Below are 23,731 nucleotides of genomic sequence, written 5' to 3' on the forward strand. Positions count from 1 at the left end.
CAAAAAGATCTACTGTCACCTCTGCTTTGGTTAGTGTCTAGAAAGAATTCCGCTGAAAATGCAAAAAAAGCAGTGATTTGGTTTTCACCAGGCTTTTTAGCCATTTGTAACTTTTAGAGAAGCATCACGTCTTGCAAGTTTTGAGTAAAACCTACACATTTATTCTCCTCACTTACATGCTGTGCACATGCAGCTGCAAGAGAATTCTGAAACTGTAGTTTTATTAATTGAGGAATTGAAGAAAAGTAAAGTAAAGTCAATAGCTAATGAAAAAGCACATCCTCACTACAAAAATAAATGTGTAATGTCTTCACTGATGCTGTTTCAAAACCCAACGGCATATCTCGTTTCACCAGCTATCGATAGCCCTTAAGAATTACACTCTTTCGTCAAAAAAGTCTGTAGTTAGTGGAAATAACAAGGTAGATAATGAAGTTTTGCACAATAACCATTTGGAAAAATATTCTCCTCTTTGTTCGCTATCATTTGCCAACAACATTTCAACAACTGAAACTGTTTGAAAAATATGAGGAATGTTGTGGGTTGCAAAAGTGTGTGCTACACCAGATCAATTTTTTTCAGACTGGTTACAAGTAAAGACCTACACCAAAGTCTAAAGAAAAATTCAATACGTCAGCTAAATTTCATACACGGCTACATATTATGCAGTACGGCCCACACGCAAAATCATAGCGACCCCCAGTTTTCATTACAAACTTTTTCGAAGTTCATGCAATATCACAATAACAATGACCAACAATGAAATGATGGGCACATCATCACGAATCTGACATAAAAGATATATTTAACACAAAAATGCAAGTTTTTTACCAAACAGTCTCTGTAAAATCGTTTGAGAAAGACTGCAGGATGTGGACCTCGGTTCTGTCATCAAAGCGTGTTGCCGACCGGACAAAATGGGGCAAACAACATTGGCCTTCCTTTGCAAACAAATGAATGAACTCACCCTACATATTGGATGAAAACTGATCATTAAGCATCAGCCACCATTCGACAATGACCAGGAAGTGGCAAATCACTAGAAAGTGGTCACTGTCAGAAAGACTGTCACGTAGCAATCACTGTAGCAAGTCCATCAGTTTGGGGAAGAGAGCGCAAGGTCGACAGCTGAAAAAGTGCCACAGGCAACAATGATATGGTTAGGACAGCTCTCTTTGGCAAGAGACAGATCAAGACTGGAGAGAACCTGGTCAATCAGAAGGCCCCTACCAGATGATTTAGTACGAGGGCTATCCACAAAGTACATTACGTTTTGGAATTAAAAATAAATAAAGTATTGGAAAACTTTTTTATTATATACAGATGAAAGCCACACTTAAATACTACTTTTCTACATAGTTGCCATTTAAATTAAGACTTATCGTAGCGATGGACGAGCTGAGAAATTCCTTCATCGTAAAATTCGGCCGCCTGCGGTTTCAACCACGTGGTTACCTCTTCTCGAAGCTGTGCGTCGTCATCAAAATGCTGCATAGCCAACCATTTCTTCATTGCTGGGAATAAGTGGAAGTCGCTCGGTGCCAGGTCAGGACCGTACGGCGGATGAGGAAACAACTCCCACTTAAAAGATTCGAGAACTTCACGAGTGGCATTTGCCGTGTGGGCCCGGGCGTTGTCACGAATCAGCAAGAGCTTTGAGCCCAACTTTCCCCTGCGCTCGTTTCGTATTGCTCTTCTGAGGTTGTGCAGAGTTTGGCAATACCTTTGAGAGTTTACTGTAGTGCCTCTTTCCAGGAAATCCACAAAAATCACACCTTTGCTGTCCCAAAAGACAGTCGCCATCACCTTCCTTGCCGACATTGTCTGCATGCATTTCTTGGGTTTTTGGGGGAAATTTGTGTGCCCCCACTGCATTCACCGCAATTTTGTCTCACAGTTCACACGCTTAACCCACGTTTCGTCACCAGTAACGATGCGATCGAGTAATGAGTCGCCATCTTTCTCGTAAGCGTCCAAAAACGTTAACGCTGCAGCCATTCGCTGATTTTTGTGAATCTCTGTCAAGATTTTTGGTATCCATCTTGCGAAAAACTTGTGGTAACCAAGCTTTTCGGTAATGATTTCATGCAACAAACTTCGTGAAATTTGTGGAAAACTCATAGAGAGTTCCGTTACTGTGAAATTACGGTTTTCACGGACCGCGGCATCGAATTTTCCGACAAGTTCGGCAGTCACTATGCTGGGTCTTCCTCTTCGCTCTTCGTCGTGAACGTTAGTTCGGCCATTTTTAAATATTATGACCCATTGACGCACTCCACCTTCAGTGATTATGTTGTCCCCATACACTTCACAAAGCTGCCGATAGATTTCTATCGGTGTACAGTTTTTTGCAGTCAGAAACTTCACACTTCGCGGCATTTTCAATTAACGCTGAAATTTCAAACTGTCACAGTAACTCAACGGAGTACAGCACGAACCTCTAACTAGCACGGCAGGATGCCGACTGAGCGGCTGAATGTAGGAGGGAAATGGCCGGGTGTGGGGAGTGGTTTCTGAAGATGTGTACAGGAGCAGAATGGGGAAGAAAATTAGCTATGCACATTCAAAGGAACTGTCTCATCGTTTGCCTCAGTAGATTTAATGAAATCGTGCAAAGCCTGAATATGGATGACTGGAAACAGTTTTGAATTGTCATTGTCCCAAGCGTGAGTCCCGTGTATTGCCACTGGATCCTTTCATCCGTTGGTAGTGGTTCTGGTGATAGTGATGGTGGTAATAACAATTATCATCATCATCACCATCATCATTACTAACAATACAATATTAATAATAACAATATATGAAGCAACAGTATCATGAATATACATCGACAGCAATACTGAAGCAATTGGATTCTAAATAATACACGAAAAAATCTGTTCGTTCATGTTATTCTACTTTGTATAGTTTAATATCAGCTGTTAGTCACATTTGGTTTGGGTCCCACACACTCGAGTAATGCTCTAAGATGGATCGAATGATGTATGTAAGCAATATTATTTGGAATTTGATTGCAATTTCCCAATGAAATTAAATATACCATCTGCTTTACTTCTAATTGCCTATGTGGTCATCCCATTTCAGATTCCCACAAATGGTTAAAGAAGTGTTTGTACGAGTTGAACGATTCCAATAATAACTCAGGGATGTCGTACTCGTAGAATACCACATTCGTGTGTTTTCTTAAGTACGTAATTTTACTTTTCTGTACATTTAAAGAAAGTTTCGAATATTACGAAATCTTGAATACAAATGAACGAACAGTACTGGTTGCAAAACTGGATTTTTTATTTTATTTCTCCTCCAATGATGCATTTAACCTTATACAAGGCATGTTCAGATTGATCTATGAGAAAAAATACAACCTTGCATACAAGTGGCATGACCGTGATTTAGCAAAAAAGCCAGTAACAGTCAATGCATTAAAAGCCCAAAAAATTTAAAAATATATAAAAAATAACTTACTGATACAGAAGATATTAAATACACGGGCAACTGGGCCTAAAACATACGAAAGACCCAGCAGGTAGCTGCCCACATTTTTTTGACAAGGCCTTGCGTGGTGTCCTATAAAACACATTACCGTAAGAATAGCTGAGATGTATTCAAAAACAAATGACCAGCTCAGTCTGACAAGAAGTACGTACATCTGCATAAATATGCAGCAGATTGCCTTTTCAGATAAGCGGCACCGTCCACGTCTACTAGAATGGGCTCTAGCCTACACAGATGCATCACGCAGTAAATACGTAGCAGCCACAGTTGCTCACACTTCATGTACTACTGAGAAAAGAAATGTACAAATAGAAACGGCTAGCATACACAGCCCACAGCAGGTGGATGGGATTGTGATAGGTTTCCAGATTTATTCACAAAGAGAAACATGACAAACACTAAAGCCATACAAAAGATCTTGCTTACAATTGCAGGTAAAATGTTTATACAAATTGGTCATAGTAAACAAGGCTAAATATCTTTTTAAAAATCAGAAATTATAAAAGCCTATACTGCTGTAATGTAAACGAATAAAATCTGCACGAGGGTACCGAGAGAATTTATTTCTCAGTGCACCAAGCAGTATTATGGCTAAAAATTACTTCATGCACTTTCTTCTCCTTCAGTCAAAACTAGGCCACAGACATGCTAAATAGTGTCATATTACAGTGAGTAACCTCAGAAAGTAAGACAGAATCAAATATAGCCTATCTGGATGCTAATAACTGAGTCATAATACACTGACGGATAAAAAAATCTCGACACCCAGTGTGAGTTGTCCTACATAAATGAAAGTTGGAAGGCGTGTTTGTATATCTGAAAGATGTCACCTGTCCAGACTTCACACCAGTCGCGTAGCAGCGGCACCAGTGACGCCACTGTGAGGATGCGAATCAGCCCGCATCTCGTGGTCGTGCGGTAGCGTTCTCGCTTCCCACGCCCGGGTTCCCGGGTTCGATTCCCGGCGGGGTCAGGGATTTTCTCTGCCTCGTGATGGCTGGGTGTTGTGTGCTGTCCTTAGGTTAGTTAGGTTTAAGTAGTTCTAAGTTCTAGGGGACTTATGACCACAGCAGTTGAGTCCCATAGTGCTCAGGGCCATTTTGATGCGAATCAGATTTGCTTCAGACACGCACTCTAACTGTTGTGAGCTCTAGGTACCTTCGAGATCGGACACGGCGGGTTGACGTCAGTCACGAAAGGCTTAAAGACGACAAGGATGTATCGACACCTCGGTGAATTTGAGTGAGGTCGTGTAAGACGGCTACAAGAAACTGGATGTTCCTTCTGTGGTATTGCAGAAATACTCGGCAGGAATGTAGCCACTGTACACTGATCACTGGCAGTGGTGGTCGAGAGAATGTACAATTGGGAGAAGACCGCGCTTCAGACGACCGTGTGGCACTGCCGAGGGGAAGGCCGTCGTGTTCGGTACGTGCGTCTGCAGCACCAATTTGAGCAGCACAATGCCACGATGAACTGTTACAAATTGGTTAGTTCGAGGACAGCTGAGAGCCAGACACTGTCTCACGTGCACTTCACTTACCTCAAACCACCACCACCTCCTGCGACTTCAGTGCTGCTAAGTGTTGTCTGATCGAGCTGATTCTGCCTCAGTGCTCGACCTGTTGTGCTGCCATTCGTGAACACCATTCCAGAAGGTGTTTTCCAAAAGGATAACACACGCCCGTATACCGCTGTCGTAATCCGACGGGCTCCACACAGTGTCGACGTGTCGTCTCGGCCTGCTCGATCGCCACACCTTTCTCCGATCGAGCACGTACGGGACGTCACGAGATGACGACTCCAGCATCGGCCACAAACTGCATTAACCACCCCCGTGTTGAGCAGCCGAGTGCAACAGGCGACGAACTCCGTCTAGCAAATTGGCATCTGGCACCTCTACAACACCACGAACGCACGTTTGCGTGTTAGAAATTATTCTGGTGGTTACACCGGTTATTAATGTACCGGCATTTCACATTTGCAAAGGCTTCTCTCTTGCTAAGATTAATCTGTGATCTCGAAATGTTAATCAGTTAAATATGTTACCTAGACAGATGTATGGCCAAAATTTCATTACTCTACAGTAATTAATTTTCGGTGCTGCGATTTTTTTCCATCATTGTATTTATGACCCCAATGACAATCCTATTTTTCTCCACAACGGTCAAATATTTTCGAGTTTTCGATATATCTGAAGGTGTTAGGAATTAGAGCATCCCAGACGATGATACCGTATTCGTCCAAGGCACCTATACTGTGACAATCAGAAAGTACTTTTCGTACGTCACAGCCCTCAAACAGGTGGCCTCTGTCACTGGGCGCAATGGGTGGGTTCAGTTTTATTAAGTATTCCCAGATTTTTTACACATACCGTATGCTCGTGGCAGAACTCACCTCAGTTGATATAAAACACGATTCCGATTGTAATTTTTTTGCGAGAAGTGGCATGTTTCGTTCCAGCTGAACTGGAGCTGAATTTAAACTGTCCCTCCAGACCAGATCGTTCACACTTTTCTAAAACTCCATCGGGATAAAAATGAGGGCGAGGATAAATGAACAGATACACGCTCACATACAAACCTAAAGGAGCAAAATAGAAAGGTAAAGAGATTGCTATACACACTGGCTCATAGGTGGCAGAGGGAAAAAGATTAACGGGGAATTAATAGCATACACACATACCAAGTGCCTCTACCACATCTACCCAACACCCTCTCAATCTAACAAATACAAAAAAAAAGGAAAACAGTATTCTAAAACTGGAATACATTTTCGGTTAAAACCAGATTACTCCAATGAGTTGACCTGACAGTATGTTTAAATGCAAAGTTTTCAACGTCAACGTTACAATATAGTAAATAAAGGTATCACCCCACAATATTTTTTAAAAGCAGAACAATTCGCGTTTTATGTATTAGTAGGTTTCTTACCCAATATTGCATTCCCTGTCAGCCCACAACTTGGAATCTTGAGACAGCTTTTTCCAACGACGGCACACGTTCGGTACCACATCCAGTAGATCGGTGAAAGCCACGTGGGACAAGATCATTAGCAGCAGTTCGTCTGGTAAGTCATTGATGCCCGTATGCCACATCACGCTGCCTTCAGCGGGCACGTGGCGCCTGCCTCTGTAATTGCAGCCTGAAGCCATTTTGCTGTCGGGTGGGCCTTCAGCCCGCGGCGAGGTGGAAGGAGTTGTCATGTGGACGTCTGTCAGATATGTTCGCAAGCGCTGAAATAAAACAAAATGAGTTATAAACCTAGATTCATACGAATCTGTGGATTTCAACTGCTGGCAACAATGTTAGTGAGCTGATGCTGTTATTCATTGCACTATCACTTGACAGTTTTTTTGAAATCATTTCTTACAAGTGAAAATCGTAAGTGGCGAGTTAACAGTGCGATACCATGCCGACAGAGCGTTGACGTCATTTATGTGACAGATACAAGGCTTAAGAACCAAGCGGGTGACGTTACTAGGGAAAAAAGGATAGCAAAATAAAATATCACGAATTAACACGTTCTCCACTAGATCATAGATGGTTTTGGGTAGAGAATGTTGTTCTTACTAATGACTTAAACACAGTAAAAACTTACACGAAGATTGTTCCCCTCAACGAAATGCCACTGCCAATAAACCCACATGGATCCAGTAAACAGAAAACCTACGCCACCACCAACAAAAACGGAACAGCACACAGCATGTAGGAGAACAGATGTGGAATATGGAAGATAGGAGACGAGTTATTAACAGACTTGAAGCTGCAATACGTACAACACTTGCTCGTGAAACACAATTTAGAGTCCCTATCCAGCAAACAGTTTTAGTCTGCCAGGAAGTTTCAGTTAACAACATTATGACATTATATGCAAAACTTACGACCAAAGTCTAAAACAAATACCGCATTTATCCGGTTATAAGACGAGGTTTTTCCTAGATCGGTTGTCCGAGAAATACAGGGTCGCTTATATTCGCATATCGAGTAACTGCTGCTCAGGACAACGTTTTTACATTGTTTAATAGATGAATGTAGGGTCGTCTTATATTTACAGATGAAGCTTTGTCCATTGAGGTCTCATATTCATAAAAAGGTATTTTTAACGATCCCGAACGGTAGTGTGTAGAAAACAATGCTTGCGTTCAAAGAGAAAGGGATTTATCGATATGCCGAAGCACTCGATACAATATTGACTTTCTCGATCAATCACGTGACATTAGACTCGTCGTGCGAGCGCTAGGGATACGCGAGAAGCTATGTACTAGAAACTACGACAATCAAATGATCTGCTTAAAACCTGACAATTCTGTGAAACGCCCGAGGAAATAACATTCAATTCTATCAACTTAAAAACTTCTATTGTATTTGAACAGGTTCGTAATAAAAGTTCTCATACATATGGATACTGTATACACTCATCTATGTTGCTTTTAAAGTAAAGGTAACATTCAAACGGGAAGATGTTCTCCTTCGAAAACCATTACTTGATTCTGAACCCAAGTCAATATTTTGTTTATGACAAACTATAACGATTTGCCGCTTGGGTTGCAAATGAGAAATTCGCTCGATGTTCACGATGTGGCGACGTCATTTATCCACTACGCCAAAAACAGCGGGTGAAAGCTGCAGCTGATAGACATTTATCTTTGCCGTAGTCGGCTTGGTTACGAGTTGTATATTCTTGTTAGTTTTTGATCTGTGCTTGGAAAAAAAAATGTTATCTCATGAAAAAGCTGTTACTTCATAAAATATAAAGGCTCCCATAGTGGTGACCCCGAAAAATTGTAGCAGAAGCATAAAGAAAATATATGTACCGACGAGAATAATGAATTCAGAGACAAAAGCATGGGGCAGTGGAATCAAGATTGAAGACTACAGTCTGTTCGACCAAGGATCGCGGTCCACGCCCTTTGATTCGCCACAAAACGGAACGACAGATGTTAACGCAAAAGATGGGAGTACCTACGCGCGACACGGAAATGTTAAGCTTTCCGCGTTCTGGCCGACGCGCCCCCAGCTTTGGTTTACGCAGGCTGAATGCATATTTCGGCAGCGTGGGGTGTCTAACAACATTGACAAATTTAATATAGTGGTTTCACATCTAAATTTAGAAGTGATAGAGCAAGTAGAAGAAACCTTGTTGCAACAAAATTACTTTGTGCTAAAGGAAGCTCTCATACAGCATTATACGTCGTCACCAGATTTGCGACTACAAAAAATTTTCGCACACGAAGATTTGGGCGACAAGACTCCGTCACAAGTACTCAAAGCCTTACGTTCATTAGCCGGCCCGGAACTCCTACCTGAAGAGTCTTTACGTCTAATATGGATTCGTAAACTTCCTGCCAACATCCGTGCCGTCATTGCAGCAGAAGCAGACTTACCATTGCAAGTCTTAGCAAAAAAGGCAGACACCATCGCAAACACCTTAACCGAAGTTTCTGCGTGTTCCGAATTCAACTCCAGCCAGGATAGAGGCCCAAGAACGTGTAGTGTGATGGAATCTGACGTCAGTGAGCCAGGAACATGCAATAATACTCCCCAACAGCAGTGCTCATCGACCGAACCCACCATACAGCAACTGGCAGCACAAGTGGCAAAACTCAACGTGCAAGTAACTTCACTCCACCAGCAGCTACGAAGTCGCAGCTGGAAAAGACGAAGAAATGCTATCCAGCAGGATTTGATAGATCAATGATGCTGGTACCACAGACGCTTCGGTAACACTGCCCGTCAATGTATTCAACCCTGCAGCTACCCAAACTTACAAGGCGGGCGTTAAAGGGCGCTAACGTTCGTCAACAACAACATAGGCGCCCGAGTCATAGCGTGATTCAAAGAGGTGAAAACGCCACAGTATCTGCAGTCAACCAATCACACCGATTGTTCGTGTTGGACCTCTCTTCAGGTGAGAAGTTTCTGATTGACACAGGTTCAGAAGTCAGTGTTTATCCAAGAAAGAGAGGTGATATACTCACGACAACAACGCAACATGTGCTGACTGCGGCAAACAATTCCAGAATATCTACCTATGGTGAGAAACAGTTGGCATTACATCTAAATTCCAACTTCCATCCAAAATGGACTTTTGTGGTTGCTGATGTGCCGAGCCCTATAATTGGGGCGGACTTTTTACGGAACTACCGACTTATGCCCGACCTGGTTTACCGTCGTTTGGTGACAGTTCTCACAGAAGGGATATTGCCTACTGCGTCTTCCGCGTCGGTTCAAGTACAGTGCGATGTGCCCGTGTCTTTCCGCACGAAGATTTCCGGCTCCTCTACCGCGTCATCCGCGTCGGGATATTGTGATACGATGTCGTATCGGCAACTAAGCGGGGCGCACACGTGTGAAGACAGCCGACAGTCTTAACGATTCGTATACTGCAGGCAATATCAGGGCACTGTCGGAGGAATCACATTTTCGTAAACTGCTTCAAGACTTTCCAGCACTTACCGAACCCGTCAACGCAACCAGGAAATGCAGACACAATACTCAACACCACATCAGCACGACACGAGGTCTACCCGTTGCCTTCCGCCCGCGGCGTCTGCCTCCAGAGAAGCTGCTCGCGGCGCGAGCTGAGTTCGACAGACTTCTAAAAACAGGTATTCTAAGTAGGTCTGATAGTTCGTGGGCATCTCCAATTCACATGGTCCGTAAAAAAGACAATTCATGGAGAGTATGTGGAGACTACAGGGCGCTCAATGCCCGCACAATTCCCGACCGCTACCCACTACCCAATGTGACTGATTTTAACAGTACGGTTAGCAATGCCAAAATATTTAGTGTGATTGATTGCACCAAATCATTTTCCCCGATTCCCATGGCTCCATCTGACATTAAAAAAACAGCAGTTATCACACCATTCGGTTTGTTTGAGTACAATTTTATGCCATTCGGCCTCAGAAACGCTGCCCAAACATGGCAAAGATTCATGCATGCGGTGCTTCGAGAATTACCGTTCGTATTTTGTTATATGGACGACATTTTAGTATTCTCTGGTTCTGCATATCAGCATGTCGAACATCTGCGGCAGTTTTTCCGCCGTCTGACAGAGTATGGCATAATTATTAACGAAACAATGTGCAGGTTTGGAAAACGCGAGGTTAAGTTCCTGGGATAATTGGTTTCAGCAGCAGGCCTGTCACCTTTGCCTGAGCGGGTTGAAGCAGTACAACAGATGCCCCTTCCCACAACTTACAAAGGACTTCGCAGATTTTTAGGCATGCTCAACTATTACAGACGTCACTTACCTAAATTAGCTGCCGCCCAAGAGCCACTCACAACGTTACTTGCAGGTAAAAATACAACAGGAAATCGTAAAATTCCATGGAGTCCAGATGCTGAAGCAGCTTTCCATGACTTAAAGAAATGTCTTTCTCGGGCAACACTACTGGGACATCCAAGATTGAGCGCTCCTTTAGCGCTCATGGTTGATGCGAGCCAAACAGCAGTGGGTGCAGCGCTACAGCAAGAAGTTGATGGCAGATGGCAGCCGCTCGCATTTTTCTCTAAAAACCTGACTCGACAGCAGCAAAAATGGAGTGCTATTGACCGTGAGTTGCTTGATATTTACTTAGCCATAAAGCATTTTCGCACATCTGTCGAAGGGAGACACTTTGCAATTTTTACCGATCACAAGCCGTTAGTAGCTATATTTCGACGAGACACAGAGCTCAAGTCACCACGTCAGTGCAGGCAAGTCGAGTACATTGCACAGTTCACAACTGGCGTGCGTCACATTTCAGGAAAAGACAACCTGGTCGCAGATTGCCTGTCTAGGAATTGTGCCAGTTTAAATTCAATTCGTTGGACCGAGTTAGCGTCTAAACAACGAGAAGATCCTTTCTTGCGCCGTCTAATAGAGGAACAGAGAACTGCGCTGCAGCTCAGACGTGTGTCTGTCCCAAATGTTCCAGACGGAATTTGGTGTGATGTAGCAAAAGGAAAGGAGCGACCTTACATACCAGAACAATATCGTCGCGAGATTTATAGTGCACTACATAACATATCACATCCAGGAGTACGAGCTACAGTCAAGTTAGTTTCCTCCAAAGTAGTGTGGCCTGGAATATAAAAAGATTGTCGTGCATGGGAGCGTGCATGCCTAACATGCCAGCGTAATAAAATCAGCAGACATGTCTTTGCACCTATTGCTGACTTCCCGACGACATCTGCAAGATTTTCACATATACATGTGGACATTATGGGCCCGCTATCATGTTCTTCAGAACAACGCTATTTGCTCACAATCATTGATCGTTTTACCAGGTGGCCAGAAGTAGTTGTAATACAAGACATTTCTGGGGAGTCGGTTGCAAAAGCACTGTTGCATTCATGGTTCTCCAGGTTTGGCGTTCCGCAAAACATAACAACAGATCGCGGAAGGCAGTTCGAAAGCCAACTTTTCCATGAACTTTTACTACTGTGCGGGTGCAACCACCTACGCACCACAAGCTATCATCCATCTAGTAATGGAATGGTGGAACGACTACACCGCACGCTCAAAGCTGCATTAATGTGTAGTTCCACGTCATGGCCTGAAGCACTACCGCTGGTCCTACTCGGATTGAGAACGGCCGTGAAGGAGGACTTACAATGCTCTTCCGCAGAATTGGTTTATGGCGAGCAATTGAGGGTTCCTGGAGAATTTATCGTTTCAGCATCTACACAGCCGTTCGCCCCTGAGCTATGCACGCAATTCGCGAGACAACTCAGCGTTAGAATGAGAAACATCAAACCCACTAACCCTGTCAGACATGGAGACCGGAGAGTGTTTGTACATAATGACCTGCAAGCAACGTCCCACGTGTGGCTTAGGGATGATACGGTGCGCCCGCCGCTTGTTTCGCCTTACTCTGGACCATACAGGGTAATCACAAGAGGAAGCCACAGCTTCAAAATCGATAAGGATGGTAAAGAAGAGACAGTCTCAATTGAGCGGCTTAAACCTGCTTACACCGAAGAGGGTACACTCCTTCCTCGGTCTGCAAAATCACCCTGAAACGTGGAGGCCAAGGAAACAGCAGAGAGTCTCGCCGAGCTCTCGGTTTCAGAAGAGGACAACGAAGCAGCAAGTGCAGAACAGGAGCAGCCATTGCCTGCACCAGATGTTTTCACGAGAGCTGGTAGAAAAGTCAAGTGAAAGTTTCCCCACATACCTGGTGCACCCGGCTTCAAAAGGAGGGGGGCTGATGTGGCGACGTCATTTATCCACTGCGCCGAAAACAGCGGGTGAAAGCTGCAGCTGATAGACATTTATCTTTGCCGTAGTCGGCTTGGTTACGAGTTGTTAGTTTTTGATCTGTGCTTGGAAAATAAAATGTTTTCTCATCTCATGAAAAAGCTATTACTTCATAAAATATAAAGGCTCCTATAACGTATTAGAATACCGCGGAAAAACGTTACCAGCATTTAATCAGTTTTGGAGCAAGCTGACGAAATTCAGACGAAACGAGAAAGAAAATTAATCCAGAATTAAAAGTCTAAAGAACGAAATAAATCACATTAGACTGATTGCAGTTGTTATCGCAAGAATAAATTACAGAGGAAAGACGCGTTTTGGAGATAGTATCGAGAGAAATAAATACGTCGCGGGTTCGAGAATTGGATTGAATCGTGATTGTGATCTTTTATTATGTACTGGTTGTTGTTGTTGCACATGACTTGCACCGTGGAAGACTTTATCGTCCACGTTGCTCAAGAACAGCACTACGGAACGTTGGACGCGGCACAGTCAAACAAGTTTGGCTGTGAGCGAGCAGGAAGTACGTCGTGTTGCCAACCATGGTAATGTATACTGCATAGTTTGGTTTTTTATGAACATCTACCACATTGAAACTGCAGTTTGCCTAAATTCATTTGCATTCGAAATCGAATTGACTTTAAAATTGGACAAATACTCAACAATAGCATGTATTTCTGCAGGATATGCTAACAACCTAGATTGGGGGCCAGTGGTGTACTTACGTGTTTCGTGCGACGATGTTGTCGACGCTCACCGTGAGATATGACGGGAGTGTATCAGCTGCTGGTTCTACACAACCAGCGAGAGAGCGGCGGGCACACGATATGTTTGGAAGCAAGAGTCATTGCAACATTCACACATCAGTATCATTTACGAAACACTGATGTTTATTTTTTTTTTAATTACGTTCTTTTGATGGCGTCCTCCTGTACGAATACATTCGTGAAATCTGCTGTTGAGATTCCTCATTGACCACTGCCACATCTCAGCTGGGATACTGTGAATTGGATCCCGAATTATCTGTTTTTAATCATCCACAGTTCTTGTTCGAGTCGTGTAGACTTTGCCCTTAAGGCAGCCCCACAAGAAAAAGTCACAAACGGATAAATCTGGCGATCTAGGGGGCCAGGGAATGTTACCGAATCGTGAGATCACTCACACGGTTGCCGGACAATTCTCGCACATATTCCATCGATTGCCGTGCAGTGTGTGATGTCGCTCCGTCCTGTTGAAGCCAGGCCTCTTGAACGTTTGAAAAGTCGTTCAATGCAGGTGTAAAGAAAGTTCGTAACATCTCCACGTAACGATCTGCAGTGACAGTAATTGTGTTTCCCTGATCATTTTCGAAAAAATACGGTCCGATAATCCCATGTGATAAAACACACCATACTGTCACTTTACTAGCGTGTGAGGGGCGCACGTGAACGTCATTAGAATTTGTGTTTGACCAGCAACGGTAGTTCTGTTTATTCACATAACCTGGGACATCAAAATGTGCCTCATCTGATATCCACAACTTGTTTAGAAACTGTAATGCCCCTACGTAATATAATATTATTGTAATATTCCCGCTGCGAGTACCAGCGATGATGCGCTGCCGTAATTGAGACGGCAACGCTCTTTGCTGTGACGACAACGCTCTTTTCTGTGAAAAAAAAGGCATTATATTTTTTTTGTAATTGTTGGAGGTAAGGAATGCGGATTGGACGTTGTGATTTTTTGAGGTCAGGTAAGTATGCATATAGAAGTAATTTTGAAGTGCAAGGGAGATACAACTTGTAATCGCAATTATAAAGAATAAAAAAATGTAATTTGTGAAAAAGAAGGTAAATATCGTCTACGAACTTTTATTCGGTGTTGGATCCCTGGGCCTTCATACAACTATTAGTGTGTTAAGTAATACAGTGCATAGTGATTTCTTCGCGAATTAATAATACTGGGAGAATCTGCTACTATCACGGTCCGAACGACGCGCAATATTTCGCCGTCTGCCTGTGTGTTCAAGACGCTCCCTAAGCGACCAGTTTGTTACTCAGAAGATATAATCATACTGCCACTGTTGTTATACCTTCCCATTCTGCAAGTGTTTCCAGAAAATCTTACGGCGACTGTGAGTATTGTAGCAGCCACGAGAGACGGAGTCTTCATCGCGAGTTGTAGCAGTTTTCTCCGACTTTCCCTGGTGTTCTCTGACAAGGCAACCTCTCCATCGCACCCCCCTCAGATTTAGTTATAAGTTGGCACAGGATAGGCCTTGAAAAACCGAACACAGATCAACTGAGAAAACAGGGAGAAGTTGTGTGGAACTATGAAAAAAATAAGCAAAATATACAAACTGAGTAGTCCATGGGCAAGACAGGCAACATCAAGGAGAGTGTGAGCGCAGGAGCGCCGTGGTCCCGTGGTTAGCGTGAGCAGCTGCGGAATGACAGGTCCTTGGTTCAAGTCTTCCCTCGAGTGAAAAGTTTAATTTTTTATTTTCAGACAATTATTATCTGTCCGTCCGATACGAGGTAACTGCGCCGTAGTATGGGGACGCTACACCTAAACAAACATCGAAACACACGACGTCAGTCGACTACAGCGCACGAAAGAGAGAGTATTCCTGCTAACGAGGCTCCTGGCTGGCAGCTGACTGTTCGCTACTTTTTTGGGAGTGATTATCACATCCACAAGAAAACTTAAATCGGGCAAGGTAGAAGAATCTTTTTACCCATTCGCCAAGTGTACAAGTCGGGTGGGTCGACAACATATTCCTGTCATGTGACGCACATGCCGTCACCAGTGTCGTATAGAACATAACAGACGTGTTTTCCTGTGGAGGAATCGGTTGACCTATGACCTTGCGATCGAATGTTTTCGGTTCCCATGGGAGAGGCACGTCCTTTCGTCTATTAATCGCACTGTTTTGCGGTGCGGTCGCAAAACACAGACACTAAACTTATTACAGTGAACAGAGACGTCTATGAACGAACGGACAGATCATAACTTTGCGAAAATAAATAAAGTAACCTTTTCACTCGAGCGAAGACTTGAACCAAGGACCTCTCATTCCGCAGCTGCTCACGCTAACCACGGGACCACGGTGCTCCTGAGCTCTTGCTATCCTTGATGTTGCCTGTCTTGCTCATGGACTACTCAGTTTGTATATTTTGCTTTTTTTTTCATAGTTCCACACAACTTCTTCCTGTTTTCTCGATTGAGCTGAGTTCAGTTTTTCAAGGCCTATCCACTGTGTCCACTTATAACTAAATATGTGTGTGTGGGGGGGGGGGGAGGGTTCGATGGGGAGGTTCCCTTGTGAGAAACGGAAACCTCCGACCGCCAACTCATCCTGTACCTAACCTGTCTCTCCTTACAGCAGCCACGAAGAAAACATATTCATCTATAACCAAATGTTTTCACAGACTGTTTGTATTAAGACTGGTAAAAAATTTCAATATGTACGCATCTAGGCAAAAAAATCAAAAGAGAGTTTTAAATGCAGTACCTGTCTTATCTGTGTCAAAGTCAAAGGTCAAGTTAAGTATTTGTTTTCTCTTTACGACGTAGCAGCTCATTTTAAAATTCATCGTCATTGTTTATTTTTGTTATTTGTTGACAGAATCCTAATCGTTGTCCTTCAGTTGTAGTTTGTACGGATGAAGTTTTAAATCAAGATGAATAATTCTGCGAAACACTCTGTCGGGACATTCAAACCACTGCTGCTCGCTTACGAATTGAAACCCGTGGGCTGCGTAAGACACACCTGCGTTGAACATCAGCGTTCGCTGGAGAAAGCACACTTCTCGGTCGTCCTGTTGGTTTCTTCTTTAGGGCAGAACCAGTCTCTTCAAAGTTATTTATTTTATCGTGCGTTTCGACGGAACGGCATCATGACGTCCTAAATTATAAAAACGTCCAAACTCCCTCTGCGCCGCTACCAAACCATCACTGTTTTCATAAAACATTTTTATGGCTAACGCACGCTGCTGTCCTTTCCACTGATCCACGATTACTGAAATGGCGGACTGTTTACTAGCTGTCACGCACACACAGTGCTGCCACCTGCCCATGGCTGGCACTACTCATTTCAAACATACCCATTATTGTGTCACGCTGTATTTGTGACAATGAAGATATACAGGGTGACAATTATTGAACTATATGAAATAAATGTAAATTAGGTACAAACTACGGCGTTCACATACTTTATTCAACATCTCTACAGATATTCGGATTTACATTATGACATGTTCGATATGCCTGCCGTCGTTGGCGGTGATATGGCTGGAGCAGACAAACTGCGAAATTCTGCATGACCAACTGAAGTGTCGGAACATAAATGCTGTCGATGATCTCCTGAATGGATGTTTTCGGCTGAACAATCGTTTTAGGGCTATTTCTGTACTCCTTGTCTTTAATATATCCCCACAAAAACGAGTCGCATGCGTTCAGATCCGGAGAATATGCCGGCCATGGAGGCAGGAATTCGGTCTCTAATGTTCTGGAGGCGCACTTTGAACACTCTCCTGCTTCGATGGGGTCGAGATCCGTCTTGTATGAACCAGATCTTGTCGAAATCAGGGTCACTTTGGATAATGGGGATGAAATCGTCTTCCAAAACCATGTTCCATTCAATAATCTCTGTGCAATCAAGGAATATCTCACGGATTATTCCGTGACTGGACATTGCACAGAACACAGCCATCCGTTGAGGGTGAAGGACTTCTCGATTGCGAAATGCGGATTCTCAGTCCCACAAACGCACCAATTTTGCTTCTTGACGAACCCATCTAAATGAAAGTAAACTCTGTCGCTAAACCAAACCACTAATTCCCATCATGCCCCACTGCCAACAGTGCAGCTTGAACGTCCTAACGCAAACCGTTCAGAAGTTTTGATGTTTTTATTTCGTGTAGTTCAATAATCATCACCCTGTAGGATCATGACGGCATGATGATGAAAAATATTGATACAACAGACGAGCAGTCTAAGTAAACCAAAAAGGTAGTGAAGTAAAAATTAATGTAAACAGTTTCTTTTTTCTATTTCTCCTTATAAAACAATAAATGGCACGAGTGTAGCTTAGGTGTATGTTAGCTGTTTAGGCAGAAAAAGTTTGAAATTTTGATTAGTGAGAATATTTAAAAAAATTATTTGTCCTCAAGAAACTTCTCAAGAAAAAGGGGTGTCTTTTTAAGTTCAAGGTCGTTGTATAATCGGGTACATAGAATATAAACGAAAACATCCAAATCACCATTTACATAACAGATTGATAAGACATCATACTTTAAAGCATATAAGAAATACTAGGGCTCTTCACAAGACCCAACATTTACTAATTAGGATCAAGTCTCCAGTTATGGCCACTACACCACTTATGGCCAATTTGATGTGATTACTGAACTGTAAAGCTTCTTTTGAACACCAACAGGTATGAACAATATGAACTGTTCGATTCCATTAGATATTGAAACATTTCTTTGACTGTTCTTGTTTGGAGTCATAATTTTTTGAAAAAGTCTGTGTTGTAGAAGATGAGTTTTGTAGCGTTTCCTTTACGCAAAGCATAATCTGATTTTAGTTTTCTACACATTTAAATAAAACTGTGTCTTTTGGGAGGTAGGGCTAAGAATTATAGTTTCATTTCTTACACGTTAAATATGATACAACTCAAAAACAGTTTTCCATGTTTCTTTATTATTGACCTTGGGGCTTTTCTTCCCCCGGAGTTTTTCTTTTAGTGGTTAGAATGACTAATGTATGGTTTCACTGTGCTCTGTGTGTTTCTGAAACAAGGGACCGATGACCATTGCAGTTTGGTCCCTTTAATCTTTAAACCAACCAACCAAACCACTGAATTTCTATGGCCATTACAAGATCTTGGTTCACTGTTACGGCACAAGTAGAGACATGTGACCTATTTTGGCCACTTCTAAAAATACGTACAATGCATCTATAATACAGTTTTGGTCTACATTCTACGTAGACCAGTTTTATTTAATTAGGCATATTTGAAATATTTCTGGTGTTTTTTATATCAAGATATACCTAATTAATTGTCTTGCCTGAACATCTCATATTAATTTATCTAACCTCATAATAGTGAAATATGCTACCCATATTATGAAAATATAATGTTTTTTAGCTCAAAGTTTTGAAGTCAACGAATGAATAAGCAAAGTTAAAACGCACAAGAGACTATTGTTGATGGTATTATGGCTACTACTGCAAACAAGTTGTACAATGCTCCAAGAACATTAGTAAATAAAATTTCTGGTCGATCTCCACAAGAATGTACAGTGCACTGTGGCCTACGTTCTGTTGAAAGAGGGAAAATACGAAAATAAAAATAATAATATTGGTGGGTTTGGTTCTGGACTGTTTCAACATGCGATTTCCAGGTAAATCTCCACATATCTGCCTTTTCAATAGTTTTTGAGCAGATACATAAAGTTCGAAGGCTGCATTAGAAACAATCAAACTTGAGAAAAGTGATATTGTGGCTTTCTTAAGAGAGGTAAATTTTTGTCACAGAAACATGGTATAGGTTAATGGGACTCGAGATTCTTCTACAGAGGACAGAAATAAGAAATTGATGCCAGAAAGCACCTGAAACGCTGAAACATAAGGATATGTTAAATGACCCTAACAGAGTTTTTTATGTGGATAAAACCTTTTTTCTGGCTCCTAAAAGGGAATTAAACATAGATTGTTTCTAGGCCCATCATTACAGTACTTTTTGTTTAATTGTTTTTCTGTTTCACTGAATTGCTGTAACTTTTATCTCCTATTTTTCAAGTAATTTTAAACTTTTTGCTATAGTTAACATATAGCCTATATCGATCTGTTCTTCAGATGGTCATAAGTGGTTTCCCAGCACTACTCTATATGGAACAGATAATTTATCAACCCACAGCCCATCTTGTATTCATATGCCAGTTTACAGAACATCATTTAACTATTTATTATTGATGAGCATCCTACTTCCTGTAAGTAATTTTCCACGAGTAACCCACTGCTGTAACTCTTGTACTCTGCTTGCTTAATGTGCCTTGAGACACATAGGAGAGTTGAGCATTTTTAATCTTCACTTTATCTTAGTCACAGCACAAGCTCAACTGACAAAAATGTTCAATACTTCTTCAAGTTATCTCCCCTTTTCCCTGTAATCATAGATACCCCCACAATCACTTTTGAATCACATTAATTTAGATATATCATTTAATGCATGAGTTCTAAAGGGTGGGACCTTGTGTTATGTACTTCCAAGTGTGGGAATATGTCTTTTACCTTGTGTTATGTACTTCCAAGTGTGGGAATATGTCTTTTTTTTGTAACTGTGTACTCACACTATTTATTCAAATATTGTGCCACTTCAGTGTTACCTTGCATCACAGGCTTTCAATACTAATACCAATTTAGTAAAACAAGGCACCATGGCTGTTGAAAGATGTGCATACACGAAGTGAAAACACACACATGTAAACAAAAAAAAGACATATGTTTTGCAGAAGGAGTTTTTCTGTAGAAACTCCATACTTCACTCATAAATATGTAAAAATGTGTACAATATTATGTAATTTGTACAATGTTATGAAAAGTATGGACTGCTACCCACCATATAACGGAGATGTTGTGTTACAGACAGGCACAACAAGAAGACTGCTTCGTTTTGTTGTGCCTGTCTGGGACTCAGCATCTTCACTATGTCCTTTTCATAATGTTATGAATATTCTATCCTGGATTTCCCACTGTTTAAAAATGTCTACAGTAGTTTCCAACTGAAGTCTCTACAGCTGGATTCTCTTTGATGGACCACTCATCAGCAATACAGATGTGTCCGATTCCGCCCATCTACTTTGATCTGTGTTGGTGTCAAGATGGAGGACACTCCTATTTCCAGTACATACAATATGTCGTCCATAACGTCACTAAAATAAATGTCGTTGTAAAATCCATACCAACTAACATACTACCAAATAGCATCGAACTATTAACCATATGACGAACTAACAATTTCAAAACGGAAAAGAAATCAGTTGCCAATAACTAGCAACAAAAAAAAAAAAAATAAGTCACTGTCAAGTTAACACAAAATCCCAAAAGATCGAGTGTCACACAGATTTAAGTCACTGCTGCACTAACAACATTCACAAACAATTCAGAAACACTAGAGTACAGATTAAGTACCATCACTTGTATAATTCCTGTAGATCATCCATTTTCCTGATTCTTAATTCTGGGACCAGTTCACCAATAACGATGTTAATAAAATTCAGATCAAAGATAAGTGTCTGAAATAGTAGTATGCACACAGACAACAGAGGGGCACCAGGTGTTAATGCAGATTTTCCAGTTTTTTTTTTCTCCAGAGCAAGTGAAAATGTTTCTCCACAAAACTTCTGACAACAATAACACAGCAGTGTATCCAGTATGTATAAAATTCTATTGGCTACCTTGGATACTCGCAAGAAGCAACAATTTGCATTAGACCTAGAACTAAGTTTGTTTTTTGAACAAATTTGTTTCTCTTAAGATTACAGAAAGAGGGAGAAGAAAACTTACTGCGAACCCACTGCTAGACATACACAACACACTTCATAGTTCCGCAATTTTTGCCTTGATCACAAGATTTATATGAGATGTCAAATGTTAAACTGAAATGTTCACCGAGGAACAGTTCCATTGCACCCAAAACTGTGCACCACGGGGCAGAAACTAAAATTATTTTCCTTCTTAATTTAAGTTCTTCCTTAGCTAAACTTCTTGCCTGCAGCATTCCTTCAACAGATGAACAAGATGTAAATTGGGGTGACTAGGAGCTTAACAACAAAAATGGCAGCAGGGGAAGATGAAATATCAGTGGCAAGGATAGTGAAGACTGCAGTGCAGACTACAAAACCTTCAGCACTCATTGAAAATTTATCCTTTAGTGTTTCCTTTGCAGTTAAGGTACCAAAAGTGAGGCAGACGTAAAATATAAAACTGCCATCCCATATCACTTCTTTCTGCTTTCTCAAAAATATCACAGGAGCTGATGAAATTGAAAGTTACTATTTACCCAGCCAACAATGAACTTCAGAATTGCAGCCATCACGGTCTCTGTCCAGTACGGGAATTGCGCTCATAGACTACACGCAAGACACAATTAAAAGTTTGGAGAAAAATAAAAAGTTTCGTAGGAATCAATTTAAATCGGTTGAAGTCATGATCCGGGTCAGCGGTAGTCACGGCGATGCTTTATCTAGTGCTCATAGGTTGCCAATGTGTCAGTTTCGCGTAGCCAATACCACGATTCTCTAACATAACCAATCAGACGCAAGAGGAGTGTCAATGTGTTTCTAGAGCCAAAACTGAAACCAGTGTCTCGTTTGCTGCTTTTCGGTGTATTAGCGAGTTCCGAGAGAAATATTATGCGATTATGGCAGCGAGTGCTATGAAGGGAACTGATTTAAATAATTTAGTTGTGCACGGCGACATCGTCCGTGGGTGGATGACGCTTGGATTAACTGCAGAGGCACGAAAATGCATCAAATGCGGTGGTGAAATGACTTTTAAAGAATCACAAACTTGTGTGGATGGAATCATCCGAAAGTGCAGCAAAAGCTGCTACTCTGAGCAAATGGAGTGGATCGATGTTTTTTAATTCAATCACGGGAGAAGGTAGAGGATCAATGTTTATTAATAATAGATCGCATGTTCGATGTTTTAATAAAGATTGATCCACCTACCTTCTCCCGTTATTTAATTAAAAAACATTGGTCCACTTACAAGCAGAGGTCCATCAACTTTTTAACCTATCTATACGGTGACGCAGGCACCACACTGCAGCCATTCACTCTCGTGGGCCCTAGTTTGCGAGTAACTGACGGATAAAACATTCCGAAGGTAGTATGATAACAGTGCTAAAAAAAGCTTGCATTACATCGTCCCTTTGTGTCGTATAATGGATAGGATAACAACTTCTCATCGGGTAGATTATTGATTTGAAGCTTATCCCAAGGAAAAAATTTGTTTATTCTTAGATCTTTATCGAAATTGCTTCGACCATTATTTTTATTCCATTAACTGGTTTAAATGCAATTTAAAATAATTTGACAAAGGAATAGAAATAATCACAGTATGAAAGTTTTTATTTATTTCAGCCGGCCGGAGTGGCCGTGCGGTTCTAGGCGCTACAGTCTCGAACCGCGCGACCTCTACGGTCGCAGGTTCGAATCCCACCTCGGGCATGGGTGTGTGTGATGTCCTTAGGTTAGTTAGGTTTAATTAGTTCTAAGTTCGAGTGGACCGATAACCTAAGAAGTTAAGTCCCGTAGTGCTCAGAGCCATTTGAACCATTTATTTCATTTTTTCTTTATATCATTCTTTTTCCAATTGAAATTTTTGTACATCTGAATTTAATTATATTTACCTACCATAATATTCAATTATTTGAAAATTTCGATCAGCTAAAAAAAGATGGAATAATCTATTTATGTTTGTGCAGTAGTGTGAAACATGTATTTCTGTTACCAGATGAGCAACTTTTTAGCACAATACTAGCCATACATTACCATGTAGATACTTCAAGAAGGCGATCACACCTCTCCTTGTTAGCGTGCTCACGCAGGTCGATTGGCGACTACCGAAGAACGGGATACAACCCGTCGGCTTTGGCCAATGACGTCGTAATTTGCCAGACATCATTTGTTACACAGATTTAACAGCTGAGACGAGTGTTCATAAACGCAGGAAAAAAACGGATGGCAGCCAGTAATATTTCGACCATAATGTTAAGGGTATCGCTTGTTTGAGTCCTAATACTTCTGTAAAAAATAAGGGAAAGAAAAGGGATAGAAGTAGCTGTAGCATAGAATACCTCACCTGACATACACTCCTGGAAATGGAAAAAAGAACACATTGAAACCGGTGTGTCAGACCCACCATACTTGCTCTGGACACTGCGAGAGGGCTGTACAAGCAATGATCACACGCACGGCACAGCGGACACACCAGG

At 41.8% G+C, this 23,731-nt stretch overlaps 1 protein-coding gene across 1 annotated transcript in view; it reads right to left on the reverse strand.

Moving 5' to 3' along the window:
• LOC126484078 (uncharacterized) overlaps positions 1 to 23,731 on the reverse strand; it is a 183,239-nt gene that overhangs the window by 119,300 nt on the left and 40,208 nt on the right. Inside the window, exon 2 of the mRNA XM_050107450.1 lies at positions 6,429 to 6,730. Coding sequence (XP_049963407.1) covers positions 6,429 to 6,700 — 272 coding nt within the window. The 5' untranslated portion in view covers positions 6,701 to 6,730. The remainder of the gene's footprint in view (positions 1 to 6,428; positions 6,731 to 23,731) is intronic.

The sequence above is a fragment of the Schistocerca serialis genome, chromosome 6, assembly GCF_023864345.2.
Source record: "Schistocerca serialis cubense isolate TAMUIC-IGC-003099 chromosome 6, iqSchSeri2.2, whole genome shotgun sequence".
Classification (NCBI taxonomy): Eukaryota; Metazoa; Arthropoda; class Insecta; order Orthoptera; family Acrididae; genus Schistocerca; species Schistocerca serialis.